The sequence below is a fragment of the Astatotilapia calliptera genome, chromosome 6, assembly GCF_964374335.1.
Source record: "Astatotilapia calliptera chromosome 6, fAstCal68.1, whole genome shotgun sequence".
In the NCBI taxonomy this organism is placed as follows: Eukaryota; Metazoa; Chordata; class Actinopteri; order Cichliformes; family Cichlidae; genus Astatotilapia; species Astatotilapia calliptera.
Window position 1 is genome coordinate 9,440,070 of NC_137427.1, and position 18,361 is coordinate 9,458,430.

Consider the following 18,361-nt stretch of genomic DNA (forward strand, 5'->3'; position numbering starts at 1 on the left):
GGGATAGAAATGTAAATTTACCAAAGATGGAAATTGAAGCACCATGACGAAAACCACACAAGCTCAGAAAGAACATGCAAACAGAGAAAGGCAGGTTCAAACTGCTCTGTTGGGTTAAATACTTATGTTAAAAGTAATTTGTGTGCAAACTCCTTGCTTCATAACCATAGCCTTTATTAAATCCTCATTTTAATACAAACTTATACGGGATGAATGTCTAAATGAAGAAAACATATATATATATATATACATTAAAAGTAACATTTCCTTTCTTGATTGAACAGTACAAATGCAGATGACTGGAAATATAAACCCTGGTTTTAAAAAAAAAAAAGAAAAGAAAAAAAAAAGAAGTCACTTTTCCAGTTGACTAAAATTAGCCTTAATGTGCCTTCAATGAGACGTTAAATGTTTCATGTATGAATAGCAAAGCTGAATAATGTCAAAACTGCAGTGATATGAAAATTCTATACAAATAGTGTTAAAAGTTATGATGTTTTTTCACTGTAAAGCTGGTGAAGGTGATAATTCATTAAAGTGACTTTAAAATGTGAGGTGTGATGTTGCCCGTCTCACGTGTAATCTCTATGAAGCTTAACATTCAGTTCATGTTTTTGGTACCTGCTTTCTCTGGGTCTCTCAACATAATGGAAGCCTAGCATTGTCCATCAAATTTCTGCATTTTTAAGGGGGTAGGCACATACTACAAACATTCAACAAATCAATTTTAAAAATGATTGTATACAAAACAAATCTGCTGCATTCCCTACTAACATTTCAGAGGTCCATTTCTCACACATTACAACAAAATGGTAAGAAGGTAATTATCTACTGCTAATTTAAGACTAGATTTAAACAACCGTAGCATCTGCAAGATAAATACCATTTGTGCAAAAGAGGAACTGTTCTCATGAAGATTTGTTAATGCACTAACACTTCCCTATCACTAGTGAGACTTACATAGCAACAAAAACAGACAAAAGGCAGCATGGTTTTGAACTGCTGAAAAAGCACTTTAGAAACAAGAGTCTAACAGGACATCCCCCAAAGTCTTGTTCTGACATCCCTGTACAATATCAGCTTACATAAACACATACTTTGGGTAAATCCACATCATACTTGTCCAAAAATGTTTCTGCTGTGTGTTGTTTTATTACATAGTTCACTACCTGCAGAGAACAAATAGCTTTGCAGAATTGTTGCAAGCACCTGGCAAAGAGAGCTACATTCATCCTAGGCAGTGAACGTCCTGTTCTGACAGCACAACTTCAGCCATCATATGTATCAGTAGCTTTTGTTGTACGAGAAGGGCAAATGAAGGACTCTGTGTGCGTAGTCTGAAGTCCCAATTGCCACAGGATATTAAAGGGCCTTACAGACCAAATATAACCCAAAATACACAGGTTAAGGCCACTGTTCCACACAGGAGCGTGCTTTTTCAACCTCTGGATCTCAGACAATTTTTAGCAGAGATCCTACTTGCTGCTCCCTCACTTCTCACTTGTTTTATCTAAGATGCACACATTCATAAAAAAGACTTAGAAAGCAAACACTTCCTGAAGTACAAAAACAGTGTAGTGCTCTCCTTCCCTCATGACAAAGGTGTGTTAACTTTGCTTCAGCCCTGTGGCTCAGTGCTGGTGCTGTGTGCTGGTCCTTCCTGCTCATTGATGGTGTGGAGGAGGAGGCACAAAGGAGGGTTTAGGGAGCCACTACTTATCTGGTGAGCAGGCTGGGGACTTCCTGTTGGCCCACATCCAGGCCGCCTATCAACTTCCCCAAGAGCCTGCTCCTCCTCCACACAGAAGGAGGCCTGATGGCTGCAGCTGTCACAGAATTCACCTGCTTCCTCCTCTTCCTCGTCAGCTTTCTCATGCCCCAGAAGGCTCTCTAGCTCCCTTAACTCCTTGCTTTCCTGGCCTGTACTTCCAGCTCCACTACAACCACTGCTCCCACGTGTGCCACACACACACACCTCAATCCCAGAATCACCTGTAATTCGCCGCCTCCTTCCACTGGGGAGTCGCTCTTTGTCCTCAACACTACCATCTGACAGGCTGAGATCCTTCAGCAGGGGGTTCTTGCAGGAGTCATCCCCACTTTCGCTTAGTTTTTCCTGGTTGGCGAGTCCCTCTCTGCTAAGCCCTTCTGATAGCAGTATCACGCCTGAATTTTGTGCCGTTTGCACGGACTTGGTGTCAGGCTTTGGCCTCAAGTCTAAGGTGGGAGGTTGTGGTTCCTCTATGGTGGGCCTACAACACAGGCTATCAGAGACTGGGGGAACTGGGGAAGGCTGAATGGCTGTACAGTGTCCTTGCTGCTGCTCAGGAGCCAGTGGACTAGAAGCCACTGAGGATGGGCCAGTCTGTAAGGCACTGTAGGGAGGGGGAGGAGTTGGCGGCCGGTTGACCACCTCTTCATATTCAGGTAGGAGGTAGTTTGGCAGAAACCCTATAGGAAAAGAAAAAAAAATGCTTTAAAAAGGCTATAAAAGCACATGAATAAATACATGCCATGCACACCACTGATTATACACACAGGTTTCTGACCTGCCAAAAGAAAAAAAAGACACTTTGACCTCACTGAACTCCCCAGACCAGAATTCAGACAGTTCCAAAACAAAGCAATAGGGTAAAAATGTGACAACAAAAGCTTATTTGTGGGTCAAGTGTGTGCTGAGGGCCATTGTAATCTCACGTTACAACAGTGGCAAGGTACCAAGACAACAATGTTGGTCATTTCCTGTAAACTGAAGCATGCAAACAGGGAAGGTTCTGGCAACACCACAACATGTGGAACCATAGAAAGAGTTCCCTGTAAACTGCATCTGTGACAGGTTCCACTGTGTAGTAGGTGCAAAGCCATTTTTTTAAACAAGTTTAAGAATAGTATGTGCAATTTTTTTCAGTAAAAGCAGCTGCAGCTATCAGTTATTTTATTAATCGAGTAACCTATTCATTCATTAATCATGTAATCAGATAAGAAATTTGTTTTTCTTATTAATGAGCAATAATAAATACTCAAAAGTTGCAGTTGATCTGCATATTTCCAATAAACTTCTGTTGAGTTACAGCTGATTTTTCTATGTATAAAACAAACTTCGGTGGAGGGAGTTACAAAGTTTGCTTCTTATCACCTTGGGAGTTTGTTGATCAGGTGCTTTGATGAAGAACCCGAGATTTTTACCCAGTAAACAGCGCTGCTGTTATGGATATTAGAAACACATTTTCTTTCACTCAACCTGAGCTCACCGTCTTAATAGCGGCTCCACCTGTTTGCTTTGTACCAACTCCACGTTAAACTGTGCCAGTGTCATCATCTCTGCTGCCGTTGTGTTATCATTGTGTGTGGGCTTAATGTTGTCAAACTTTTCATTGCTCCCAAATATGTTTGTATTGCAGGTCTGTTTTAGTCGCAAATGTGACTCGCGTTTCCATTGCGACAGTGGCATGCTACAGATCTGTGTGTTAAACGAAACACTTAAGCAAAGAATTTGTGTCGAGAAATATTTATCGAATCACTCGGTTAATTGTTGCAGCTCTAGTTTTGGAACAAATGATAAATACTGTACTAACTGTACTGTATTGATGTGTACTCATGTTCCATTTAATAACCATCACTATTAAGAATAAAAATCTCAAATGCATTTCTTACTGTAATTCTGGAGCTGATACCAGTTGACTTAATTCCATGTTCACCGATTTCTCAAAACTTTGGATTGTTGACCAAATAATAGGAAACTGAGCCTGTTTTAAACTCTTGTGAGCAGTCTTAAACCAGTTCACAATTTTTGGATTGATCCTAAAGGATTAATAAAGTAACAGTAATTACTTTATTTTAGGCTTTTTGCTTTAAATACAACAAAGACACATTATCATCTCCTTAAAGAGAGCTCGAAAACACTGCAGAGTTCATTTGTTATGTTCACCACTATAACCAACTCTAGTTCACTTGAAACTGTTCATGCAAACCAATGAAATGATGAAACCTTAAATACATAATTGCTCAGTTACGATTAAAAAAAAAAAAAAAAAAAAAAAGCTTAATAAATAGTAAAAATATCAACATCAGATTTTGTTGTTTTGTTTCTCTTGCTGTTGCTGTTGTTGTTGTTGTTTTTTAAAGATTTATATAATGTGGGTGTATGTGGTGGCAGAGCTTACTGAAGTAAAAGGGCACAGAGGGGTAGTTGTGTGCTTCACGGTAAGCAATGAGGTTGATCTCGTGCTGCCGTTGTTGCTGCTGTAGTCTGTGTTTGGTGCGGCGATGATGACATACACAGCAGCAGCTTAAAATGAAGATGATTGCCCACACCAACCAAAACCCTAAAATTAGAGGAAGAGCAATTTAGTTTAGTTAATACATGTGAATACAATGTGACTTTTTTAATATTAAGCAAAACAACATAGTTCAAAGTGGGCAAAAATGTGCTCTCCATTATCCATGTGGTGATGTAACAAGTGCCTGCTGCTAACACAAACATAACATTGCAGATCAAACAGTTCAACACAGTGAAACATCTACACGCTTATACTATGCTATAAACAACTATGTATGCATTGCATTATAAGCTTTACACCATGAAAATCAATTTAAACATCAGAGTTCCTTCTTATCAGTACAACAGAGTACTGACAGATTTTCATTCTTTTTCACTTTGGCACCAGAGCTGTATGACGTCAGCACCCCAATTTCTACATAGTTTTGAAGGCATACCATATAGATGTCTTTCAGGCTACTTAGCCTGAAATATTCTGTTTTGACCTCATAGTATAATGAGTGCTAATAACTGGATCCATTTCAAAATGTGGAGGTTTGCAGGACATCAACATAAAAAATTATAAAAGAAAGCTGACTTGGATTAGGTGTGGGTGATAGATCACATATACTTCACGTATGAAAAGTTTTTACATGTACGATGGTTAAAATGGCTCTATCATAGCCACTGAGTATAAATTGCCATGGCAATATTAAGCTGTCTGCATGTAACTCACTGTGAACACACACCCCCTACCCAATGCTGCAAATGGATCACTAATCCAATTCCAACTGGAAATTTTTTACCTGGCACCCTGTGCTGAGCATGCGTGTTTAGATTCTACCAGATGGGGGGAAAAAAACAAAGACAAAAAAAAACAAATATGGTGACAGCAGGCGTTTCAGACAAGTGAAGGAATTAGACTGTAACTGCAGAGGAGTCAGATTAACTAGTTCCAAAGAGAAACAGCACTGGATCAATAATCTGGCAGTGGTTTGGACTTCACAAAGAGGACGTCGAAAAAAGGCAGTAATTGCAAAACATGCCATAAAATCCATTGCCACAAAAGGGTGTAGTGCTAGGGCTGGGCGATATGACCCAAAATTCATCTCGATATTTTTTAGCTGGATGGCGATATAAGATATATATCTCGATATTTTTTTTAAAGCCATAAAGTAAGAACAAAAAGAGAGTTCTTAGTCAATAGGGGTGGGGGAAAAAAATCGATACTGTGTAGTATCGTGATTTGTTTGCTAATAATGTATCGATACAGGGACAGCAGAAATCGATATTTTGTTACTAAAAAGGTTTTTGTACTCAGAGCATGTTGATCCTTTTTCTAAGCAAGAATCCTGACATTCCTTCACTGTCCAAATGTGTTTAACTTGTTTTTTGGCAGCAATAAACATGACAGTTTACTTATTTTAATTTAAGACATGTTTTATTTTAATTAAGTTTAAAACTTTTTTATTTAATGTAAATTTATATTTTGTTTTAATTTACTTTCAAATTCTTCAGTTGCTGAATGGGCTGCATAGTTTTCATAAATTGCTTAGTTCAGAATAGCTATAATTGTACCAGATGGTTGCATTCAGTTAAGTTGGACTAGACTGTAATACAAACCGTTTAGTTTGTCAACAATAAAACTGACTGAAATGAGAGAAAGACTGAGTGCGAGACTTTGATATTAGATAAAATGAATATTGATAAAGTTTACCTTTATGGACAGAATCTGAACATAAATTGCTATATATATCTATATATCTATATATTTTTTTTTAAAATCGCAATAATATCGTATCGTGCGTTAAGTATTGTGATAATATTGTATCGTGGGATGTATGGTGATTCCCACCTCTATTAGTCAAAGCTGTGTCCCAGATGTCACACAGGCACTTTTATTAAGCCTATTCATTACAGCATAGATGTACATGATAGAAACTACTCAAAAATAAATTATGAGCATTTATTAAATAATAATGCTCCATAAATAAAAGAAAACTGTGTTGTTTTTGTGCATAACAAAGAGCTCACAATTGTGCAGTCAAAATGTAAACTAAAAGACGCCGAGCATAATAACAGACAGATTTCACAGCTGCTCTGTTCCCAACTTCTACTGCGTGACTGACAGCCTGGAGTTTGAAATCCGCTTCGTAACCATGTCTCTTAACAGGTGCCATTTATGGTCCTTATACACACACAATACGGTAATATTATGTTGAAGCACAGTACGTATCACTCCGCGAGGCTCCTCGGTAGCTGTAATGCTCCGACAATCCATCAAGCGGTGCAGCTCCGTAGCTTACCAAAGTCATACTCAAACATTTTTGACAGATTGCTGAGCGCCGTGTACCACATAAAATCGGTTCGCGGTCATCAAGCACAACCAGAATTCATACATAAGGCGCGCTGTCAACTTTTGAGAGAATGAAAGGATTTTAGGCTGTGCAGCCCCTCTGGGCTGCATGGTGTTGGCGTGGTTAGCTCGTTAACACGTTGACGCCGTCCAGCTCCACGCACGGGGCGATGTGCAGTAACTCGTTAACGGAGATTTGCCGTGTCCATCTTGTCGCTGCCTGCAGGTGAAGTGATGGGGGAGGAGGGGGAGTTGTGTTCAGTGAAGGAGAGGCGAGGTCGAGTAACGTTGCGTAAAGACAAAAGTGAACGAAAGACAGGCAAACTTGTGGCTTCAAAAAAAGATTTCAATTAGTATACCGGTACAATTTTAAGCACTATATAGTTGAAAATAACATTTGTTTTTGGAGGTTACTTAAACATATCGTGATATAGCCAAAAAAATATTGTGATATTAGATTTTCCTCATATCACCCAGCCCTGCTAATACAGTCTTGAATGCAACGTGAGACATTTTCTTTTATTCAGGGCACTGAAGAATCTTAGTTCATTACATCAATATTTTTTGGCAAGCTGCATTTTACTCCCCATCATGTCCTCAGTGAATAATTAATGCTGTAATATAATTCCCTCTATTTTTACAGGGAGCCCACACCAATTGCTATACCTCACTTTTGCCCTTGAGGCAACCTTTTTGTAACTGCGGCTAGGCAAGACTTCAAATTTACCAAACATAAATGCACTAAGGCAGATAATGCAACTCTGCATTAGTAGTCACCATTTCCAGCAGGGCATATACAGACAAGTGACAAATTAAGGGAAAAAACATTGATGCAGTAGCTCTGCAATGGTTTAGAAGATGATTTTGCTTATATGGTTTGGGACCCAGATGAACACCTATGGAAAAATGTTGTCCTTTGAGCTGTTCCTCCAACTTCTTTAAAACACCCAATACATTCAACAGATATGCAGAATCAATGGTAAAGTACCTGACTAAAACACTAGAGTATTAGGTTATTTCAACAGTGCCAGCTGATAAGCAACAAGAACAGTTTCACCATTACATAATTTGTAGATTTATGAGAGCTGATAAGCCATTTTTATTACCCAGCTGAGTGCATGCCATGGTTAAAAAAAGGTTTGAGTACCTATTAAGAATCTTTATGTGAAGAAAACAACAACAATTTAATTTAAACATTAGTATTCCCCAGTGTAACACTGTACAGGAAATTCTCAATAAAGCACAAGCTTCACTATGTTTTTAATGGTGATATTCTTGTATCTGCTACTTATCTTAACAGCAGTCCCTGCCATGATATCACAATGTTGATTACATTGCACTCAGAGAGTTCCTGCAAATCTGTGACCTCTGACTACAGAGAGCTAAGACTAAAACTACACAGGTGCGCCTAAAATATAATAGAATTGAGATGATGAATGCTGAATATGCATTTAGACATAGTAATAATAAACAAGTTAAACTGCTAATGAAACAAGGCAGCCCCTATAGATTTTATAACTGGACTCACTCATTATGCCAGCGTTGCACCCTTTCATCCTTGTCTGTCCTCTTGCCCTTTATTTCTATTAAGCACTTTTTCCAGCATCCCAAATTTTCCCCTTATAAATACTTTAACCTGGTGAACATGATCTGCTCCATCTGACCATGAGCGTTTGCTCACTGTTGCTGGCAGTCTTAGTTTAAGAACAAAATGTAAATTTAATTCTGAGGATGACACTCCACTTCGAGACATCTAATCTTGTTTTGTAAGGTTGCTTAAACTACAATTTTTTTTGTTTTACAAAAAAGCATCACAATTTATGTGTCCCAGTCTTGTTTCGGTACTAAGTGTATTTATCCCATTACTCTTTCAGTCCTTATTACAATGCATCAGCTTAATATTACAATGATTGATTTTGTCATACCTTATCTTTTAGTGCCTGTCACAGAGTGAAAGGTTTAAGAATTAGGATCAAACACACAAGAAGAAAATTAGACTTACACCAAAGCTCATAGTAGTAACTGCAGCACTGAGATTCCCCACAGCAATGTCCAGACTCACAGATGTAGCTCTGGTTGTTAACACCTTCACAGTGCAGCAGGCTCTACAAAACAAGTAAAGAAATGCAGTCACTTGTTAGTAGCTACGTCCAATAACAAAGACAAAATAAAAATTATCTGAGCCTATAACACGACAAAAAAAGTCTACAAAATGAAACTGGTTTGAACAACATGGTCGTCACTGCCACCGACAGGAGTATTATGTTCTTTAAGTTCTCCATACTTATGGATATAAATACAATTTTAGTCAGCTTACTAAAGCATACACCTTATCTGGGGTTTTGTTAATCTTTCTGAACATTTGGTTGACATAGGTTAATTATCCCCATATTTGTGACACAAAGAAAAAAGAAATATCAAAATCAATTACTTATTTTCACTTGCCAACAGAACAATGACATGTACATCTACTTTAAATCTGATATCAGCCAATATTATCTTCTTAGAGTAAAGTGGTGATACAGAATCCTGATACTTTAATATGAGAAAGAATTCAGAAGATTTAAAACAAACAAACAAACAAACAAAATACAAACAACAAACAAATCAAAACACACACACACACACACACACACACACACACACACACACACACACACACACACACACACACACACACACACACACACACACACACACACACACACACACACACACACACACACACACACACACACACACACACACACACACACACACACACACACCTAACCTTGATTTGTCATTGTGAATATTAATAATAACACTGCAGATAATGTAGAAGCCATATATTTATACTTGTTCTGAACTGAACATGTCGTAATCACTTATGCTTGGAAACTACTAGAATTTCACTAATGTTTAAGACACATATCAAGTGTAAATGTATGAATCACAGCCAGCACAAAAACCACCCAGTATGCTTCCCAGAACAGTGAAAAAGAAAAGAAATTTAAATTCAAACTTCAGCTAAGGCCAAATGAGAATGAGGAAAATGTCAAAAATAAATAGGGCACTTGTCTCCACTTCAAGCACGTGGTTGCTTGTTTTAACAGTCAATATAGCAAACTAGCAGCGTGGTCAACAGTTAACGTTACAAAACATGTTAGTGAGCTGACTGCTACCAAACCTGTAAAAACTTCCATTGTGAAATAAACAGAGAAGACAGGTCGCTATAGAAAAAAAAAAAAAAAAGGAGAGAGCATTGTAATCAAAAACCTTGAGACAGCTTTACAAACTTTTCCAAGTAGATCAGTTATTCTAGATTAGCTTAATGATTAGCTAACCAAAGTTCTATAACTGGATTTTCTATCTCTCTGTAGATTACCAGTGCAGGTCCCCGACTGAGAGGCATGATGATCATGGGTCCACAAATCCTAGACAGGTTTCCTCTACCACATGGGTCATTAAAGTCAAACAGCTCTCAAGCATACTCTCACCCTCTCACACAGCCTTCCTCTCCGTCTTTGTAGACCATACACACACACCCCTCCCACACTCCCTCGGCCCACTCCAATCCAGGCCCAAACAGTGGACAAGGATTGCTTTACGGAAATTTCCAAGCAGCAGTGGAGAGCGAGCTGCTAGCTGAGACACTGCATGAAAATAAGTTGTGCAGAGTGGTGAGAAGTGTGTTAAGTATGAGGGAGGGAGAGAACGAAAGAAAATCAAAGAAACTCCAGACACACAAAAATGATTTGTCACACAAGAAACACCAGATCAGCACAAAACAAACTGCTGACATAAAATTATAGCCCCGATTTCAAATCTGATGGACTGTCAGCCGTTTCGGCTTCATCAACATGACATTTTTTAAAATTCAGTTCCACAGCTTTAATTCTCTGTAATAATTACTGGATGTTCTGTTCCTTAAGTTTGTTTTTTGATAACATCAGCTGTTTTCACTGACTCACAAGCCAATCTCAACCATATGCTGTGCTCCTTTGGGGTTGGGCTTTTTATTGCAATTCAGTAGAGATAACCATCTAGTTTGTTTGGGTCTTCAGCACTGAGTGTTCAGTCATCAGTGCTGCATGCAAAGAATGGGGTAATGAATAGGGAGGGGGCTTCAAGATTTTACAAAACAGTTTAACAGGAAAAAGTACTATAGTTAAGTCTTTAACATGAACATGCATGAACTAATCTGTTTTGCCGAAAAAAAGATCAGGTGATTACCACTAACTAGACCTAAAAAAACCCCACACATCTGAGAGCACTCCCAGTTCTTACTTTTTAGTCACCCTAAGAGACTGTGAGCGAGCAAAGAATCTGGACTAGTGAGATTCCCCTGTCTCTAATCCAAGCAATCAACAGAGACAATCCACCTCTCTTATGCCACACTTGCAGATTAAAGGCAGATTTGGTTACTGTTTCTGAGATTACTGTTGCATCAGAAAATAAATTAAGCTTATTAATGAGAACTTGCTGAAATGACCAGTTCAAACATCTGCTGGTGACAATCAGACACTGTTACTGGAGATACAAGGCAGCAGTTCTTTCTTAAGTCTTGACTGCACAATCAGAGTTGACCCACTTAGCTCAGGCCAGTAGAACTTGGCAAGTCAGACGATGCATGCAAGGACCTCGCTGCCCTTTTATTAATCTGTCCTACAACAAAGAAAGGCACCCTTTCATAGTCATGAAGGTTATGCATAACAAAAAACTCCTGCAGCAACCGTAAATGCTATGAATGCACCCGAGAAAGGTGCGGCAGCTTAGGAGGAGAGTATAGTAAACCAGAGTTGCTGAATTTTATCTCCAAGTTAACAAACAGTATGTTCACAGCAGCTAAAGCTTTGCCTCAAGAGAAAACATTTATACAACAGTTTTGGCTGTTTAAGAGGTTGTTAATTTCTAAAATTACAAACTGGATTATCTATGATTGGCTTTACATCTGATGTCTTCCAATATAGCGTAAGCTACACTTTGCAACATTACCATGTCAGAAACTTCTCCTTTTATACAGTGCAGAGGTATTACTGATGCTAATTCTTTCTGAAGAGTCCCATGGCTAGGGAAGACCTTTTAAGCTTTTGAGGCTGATGTTTTTTTTGTTGTTTTTAAAACCTGATGATCGTGTTTCCACTGTTAGGAAATTATTTTACTGAAAAAAGGGAAGGCAAAACAAACATTTCAGGGTGCTTATGTGTGTGAAGAAAGCAAGAGATGGACGGGGACAAGGATCCTAGTCTCAAAGGCTGCCCTTACTTTACCCTATGATTGAGAGGGACTGCAGGATTTAGGGCCAGTTTGAAAAGGCTTTAAGTCAAAATAGCAGTGAAAAGCCAAACCATGTGCCTTTTTAGCCTTTTGTTTCTCCTACTCCTTTAAACGGTTAAGTAAAGAAACAAAGAATCGCAGACTTTTAGCAGTGATGAATACCAACCTACCACCCATTAAAACATCAGAGTGACAGCTCATGCAGGTCAAGCTTAAAGTTTTAGCTTTGTCTTTCACTACCCTGGGAAGTCTTTTTTTCGCTTTTTTTTTTGTAATTTTAATGTGTGAATGGACCTTTTTTCAAACTTACATTGTATAATGAAGAGAATAACTCTTATTATGAACCGCTGCCAAATGGTAATCAACATAATCACTTATTATAATAACATGAAACCGATACAATATACCTGAAATCACTATATTAAGTTTTGGAGGTGTGAAAGCACATGGCACATATAGTCGGGATCTTGTGCTGCATCTATTGCATCTACTAAGTTTATACTTCTGTTGTCAGCAAATTACCTGCAGACACGTGCACTGATAACATAAAGACATAAAGCATGTGACATTACATTGATAATAGTAGTCATCTGTAATTACTTTACTCCCAAAGTGCTGAACTTACTCATAATCTATTACACTACACATGTCAAAACTTGTGAAGAATTTAACCTAAATTAAGTATTAAAGCCAGTAGGATAATAATTTTCCCTTTCTTCTTTTTTCTTGCCAGTACTGAGTACAAAAAACCCTTCCTGGAAGTGTTACTGGACATAAGCAACGAGTTAACGATTCTGGTCACACAGGAATGCCCATTAAATTCAAACTTCACATTTAGTGCTCACATTATGTTGTCACATTGCTCCTGATTAATAAAACTTTGCTAGGCTCTAGCCAGCCTTTCTGTGATTGGTTGTTGAGTTGTTAGTTGGGTGAAGACTGTTTGTAACACTGTTAAATTTCAATGAAAATAAAAAACAAATATTTCCTTCATCAGCTTTTCTTGTAAGTACACAAGTGAACTGTAGCTTTCACTTGGTGAGACTTCTCACTGTGTGAAGCAAATCCAGTTGACTCCTACCTGACAGCAGCTCAAATCACTCACAAGGTAATGGGAAAAAGAATTACAGCAGACCATTGTTCCATCCATCCATCCATTCACTTCCGCTTATCCTTTTCAGGGTCCATTGTTCCTTCAGATATTTTTTTTTGAATAATCAACAACATACAAGTCCAACAGAGCACCAACATTAGCTGGCACTTTCAAACCAGTCAAGCCTGCTGTCAAAAACAGACTTCTGAAACAGAGTATACGTTTCCAAAACAATTTCACTTACTTCCAAGATGCACAAAAACAAAAATCTGAAGAAGTTAGAGCTCCAGCACCACTTGTACTCTACAGAACAATTTCATATCTGACGAACATGTTTTTGGCTGGTGGCCTTAATCCCCACAGGGCTTAACTGCTTTGAAAACTAGTCTGTCAAACAGAGCAAGTTTCATATAAAGCTGAATACTCAATTGGGACAAATACATTCATGTTTACTTTCTGAAAAGACTTATTAATAACTGACATTGTCCTGAAAAACAAAACAAAACATACCAATAAGCTAATTTTTACAGTGACAGTTGCAGTATGTTGCTCTGGTGAAACGGGCTAGAGCAGTACAGGATATATCAAAGATAGGGTAAACCTAGACTACAAAGAGGTCCATAGGATTGTTTGAAAATAAATAACAATACATTTGCATACATTTTGCATGTGTATACCACCATGGTAGGGCTGTTCGATATAACGATATATATTGGATGACGATATAAAAACGTCTATCGTTTCATTTTACGCTATCGTTTGTTTCGTGGTGTCGCAAAATAAACTGTTTACGGCAATATTTTGTCATCGTTTTGATGGTCACTGTTGTGGCTATATTCATTTCTTAAAGTTCTCTCTTTCTTTTATATTTAATATAACCACACTACAGACGGACAAGCGCCTGTTTTTATGCTTTGTGGTTAGCAACAACAACGGTAACACCATCGCGTGTCCGCTTGTTTATGTTCCACATAAACCTTTCACAATAAAGCTCAAGATCCCGTTGAGACTTTTCAAAATAAACTGAATCACGTGAAAGAGCAGATTATTTATGAATGAGAAGTAAAAAAGAGCCGCCAGGTGCTAAAAAATAAACCTTAGACTCAAACGTTAGAACAGGCTTTTCCCCGCAGCATGCCGTGTAATAAATAGAATAGAATAGAATAGAATTCAACTTTATTGTCATTGCACATGCACAGGTACAGGGCAACGAAATGCAGTTTGCATCCATCCAGAAGTGCTTTAGTGATATAGATATATTACAATATATATTAGCAATAATATAGATATGTGAGTATATTACAGAAATGGGTCTATTATGGTATGTTATAATGTACACGGTATGAAGTATGTTGTGAATATTCTATAACTATAAGTATGTACAGGCTGTAGTGAGTACAAGCTATGTACAGGATATGAACAGGATATAAATATGAAAAACTATACAGAATATGAAATGAAATAACTTTACAGAATAAATACTCACAAAGAAAACAGCGGCTGTTACAACTTATGTCTAAAAATGTATCGTTTCATGCATCGTAGGGCTGCTCGATTATGGCAAAAATGATAATCACGATTATTTTCACTGAAATTGAGATCACGATTATTTGACGATATTTATTTAACCCTTTAAGACCTACTATAGAACCAAGTCCACCAGAGCTTATATTATTTTTTTACATGCTGTAGTGCCATTTGTGGGAGCATTTCAAGTTGCTATACATCAATACAACTGTTATAGCCCATATTTTAATAATATGTATGCATTAAGTCCATAGTAATTACATAAATTGCAAAAAAGTGCAATAAACTACAAAAAAAATTGAAAATCGCTTTTGTTTTGTTTACATATATTTCTACTTGGAGAAATTTAAGAGGTTTATCCCTCAAAACTTTAAATACAATAAAGTTGCAAAAAATAGTTTCCCACCACAGGAAATTTATTTTGAGTGTCTTCATAGTTTTATTTTGGAGATACAGCAATTTTTATATACTGCAGGAAAAACAAAAAACAATCCTATGATGCAAATTTGCAAAGAAAACAGCAGGTGCATCATTTCACTGTGGGAAGTGTTACGAACAGCTGATCGGATCGGCAAAGCGTGTTTCTGGAATATTATGTTTTTGTTCCTGCAAGCGCTTTTTATGCAATTTTTGCAAAGCTATATGTGGAACGAAACCGTGACCGAGGACAAGCTGATGGCATAAGATGTAAGTACAACTCCTCCGGTTTCATATGCAAAACAAATTATTGCGCTATAGCTTACACGGTCCAGGTTCTACAGGAATTTAACAATAGTTACGCAAAACGGAGCATGCAGCTCTGACCGGCTTTAAAGGGTTAACAATGACTTTTAAAAAATAATGTAAAATGGTGTGCAACACCACTGAAGTTTTTTTTTTTTTAAACTCTCTTTTCAACCAACGGCAGTCACTCTCCAAATAACTTCTGCTTAGCTTTCCAAGCTTCCCTCGGGTCCTCTTAATCAGCGGTCTCCAACCTTTTTTGCGCCACGGACCGGTTTATGCCCGACAATATTTTCACGGACCGGCCTTTAAGGTGTCGCGGATAAATGAGGGAGGGACTAATAATCGGCTCAGTCATTTTTAATGATCGTTGAAAGCCCAGATCGTAATCGTGATTAAAATTCGATTAATTGAGCAGCCCTAATGCATCGGTTATAACACTCGACTCCAGCTACATGACACGCAGCTGGAAACACTTCCCGCAAGACGAGCTGCCCGAGATTCACAGAATTTACAGAAAATGTTACATTTGTGTGATTTATATCGTTATCAGGACGATAGAATTCTTATAACGGGATATGAGATTTTGGTCATATCGCACAGCCCTACACCATGGTATATTTTAAATAAAACAACTAAAGTGGGGATACTTTAAATATTTAATTAACTGTTTGGAAAATACATTTTTATAAATACTCCCCCCATTTTTAGACTTAAGTAATGAAACAAAGTAACAACTTTAAATACTTGAGTAAAAGTACTTGTTGCTTGTCTGTGTCTCTCTCTGCCTATTTTTTTTTTTTAATTCTGTAACTAAAAGCACATTAAAGAATTTCCCATTTTTCTCTCTTAGGGAACTTCTGGGTTGCTTTTGCATTATGTTTTAGATGACTGACCTTTTGGATCACTTTTAAAGCATTTAACTGAATCTGAGCTGAGAATATAGTGTTGTAAACTTCCGAATTCATCATGATACGTCTATCAGCAGTGATATCATTAATAAAAACTAGTAACCCAGCTCCACTTGCAGCCATACATGCTGACAGTGGCCTCCACACCGTTTGACAGATAATATTGTAAGTTTCAGATAATGAACCTCTTTCACCACGTCTGCCTTCCCATTATTGTGGTAGAAGTTAATCTTGGTTTAATCTTTCCAGTGTTTTTTCTATTCTTTTTTCATTACTGGACAGGTGCTTGTCAAACCAAATCTGGCCATCATGTTCTGGATTGTAGACTTTGACAATAATACACCTTCCTCCATGTCTAGATGTTTTTAACGGCATATCCTGGCCAGCACAAAGAGTACTACAATCACCCGCTTTAGTCATTTTCTGTGGTCTTTCATTTCTTCTGGGGTTGCTGAGCTGGCTGGTGCATTCCTTCTTCTTAAGAATGAACTGTTGATTTGGCCACTCCTTCAGTTTTTACTGTCTCTAGAATAGTTTTATTTTGATTTTACAGCCCAATGATGTCCTCCTACACTTGTATCAAGATCTCTTTGGACTTTGTTTGAAAGTTGCAGCGAACAGCTACCAAATGCAGTTCAGTTCAAGCTCGTGAAGATGCATTTCTGGTGTGTCCATGACACTATGCAATGCATTATAGACCTCAGCTTTGGCGTCCCAACACACCAAGGGTTCTCTTTACGTTTTTATCTTACCACTGAAAAGTCATATGTTCAAGGCCAATTTTGTTTCTAAATATGTTGTGTGTCACAGAAAATACAACAATATGGTTTAATACAGCATGCCTCCAGAAGTGGGGGGAAAGTACCATTAATGTAATCTAGAACAAGGACTAATACATTTAAAACATCACCCCTGACCCCCTTTAGAGTAATAAGCCTTCTTATTGAGGATATACAGTTCATGTATGTTCATGTAATTAAAAAAAAAAAATCACTGCCGATTTTATACTGTATGTGTTAAAACTGTACATCACTGTTTACGTAAAAACGAAGAAACTTAAGAATCCAGTTCTGTTCTGTTCACGAAGCTACTCCCAATGTTTTACATTCATTTTTGTAAAAGGAAAACATCAAGGCCCAAAGACTGAAATAATGGGAGCAGACTACCACGAAGCCAAGACAGTGATAATAATATATAGCTCTTCGACACAAATTAATTACAGAGTGAAGTTCACACGAGCTATTTTTATGTTGCTGGTAACTACACCGCTCTTGATCCAAGTCAGACGATTTTGTTCTGTTTACTGCTATGGCAGCAGTCAGGCATGAAGAACTGCTTTTGCTAATCGTGCTACTCACTTCTGGCTAAAATGTCAACCGCCTATCATAAAGAAAACAGACCAAGGCCCTGACTCACTGATCTTTGTGTTTTTTACTTCAACGGTGCGTTAGCTGCCGAAGCTAGCAGCCGAAGTTAGCTAGCAAACAGGCAGCTAACGTATTTCCTGACAACACGGTAAGAGTTGCAGCAGGCAAATATCAACGACAGCAGATTTATAAAAATGTATCAAAGACTAGGCGAGCTTGTTATAAAGCAGAATAAAATTCCCTATTCGGATAGTCGTCTACCTTAGCCCGGTATCTATCTAGCTAGCTATCTGAGAAAGCCTTGTTTTTGAGTGAGCAACCTTACCGTGTCGGCTGCTGCGGACTCGGTGGGGGTGACAGAGCCAACAGCGTGCAAAAACAATCCCATTTTAAGACCCGAACATTCGCCTCTCATTCCTCCAAAGGGGGCTCTGACTACAACAGAAACATAGGCATGCAAAACACTTGTTTTCATAAACTGTGTTCGACTATCTTTAAGTATTTCTCGGCCCGTATCGCGTTGCGAGGCCGCTGTAAGCACCGCCTCCTTTGCGTACTGGGCATTACAAAAAAACGATGCTAACGCAACTGGTTGCTGTCGGTGCCACTGACTGATACAGCTGTTATACAAGCCGTTCCCTAGCTCAGGCACTCCGCTTCGGTCACCTGGGTGTGGCGTGGTCACCTCTATAAGTTGCATGTGCGCAACGTGATGGGCGTTCGGTGCTGTGGATCATAACTGGTTTTGCGGATTGACCAGCGATTGGACAGTCCCAGCCAGATGGGAAGAGTCTGGCCAATCACTAATCGGTGCGTCTCCCGTGCATGGGGTTGTTATGATCCTGGGTTAACGTCTCAGTTTCGTGG

General features: G+C 38.3%; 1 protein-coding gene across 3 annotated transcripts; it reads right to left on the reverse strand.

Moving 5' to 3' along the window:
* Positions 1–153: 153 nt before the first annotated feature.
* Positions 154–18,212, reverse strand: wbp1lb (WW domain binding protein 1-like b). 3 transcript variants are annotated; one of them, XM_080302349.1, is made up of 5 exons: positions 18,084–18,202; positions 17,820–17,929; positions 8,617–8,719; positions 4,164–4,325; positions 154–2,451 (listed from the first exon to the last, which is right to left on the reverse strand). In XM_080302349.1, the coding sequence occupies exons 2-5, from the start codon at positions 17,907–17,909 to the stop codon at positions 1,619–1,621; spliced, it is 1,188 nt and encodes a 395-aa protein (XP_080158475.1). In that variant the 5' UTR covers positions 17,910–17,929; positions 18,084–18,202; the 3' UTR covers positions 154–1,618. The 3 variants fall into 3 exon arrangements, with proteins under 3 accessions (XP_080158475.1, XP_026025882.2, XP_026025883.2); XM_026170097.2 differs by having other exon boundaries at positions 17,820–18,212; XM_026170098.2 differs by lacking the exons at positions 17,820–17,929; positions 18,084–18,202 and adding an exon at positions 9,982–10,152.
* Between the last annotated feature and the right edge of the window lie 149 nt (positions 18,213–18,361).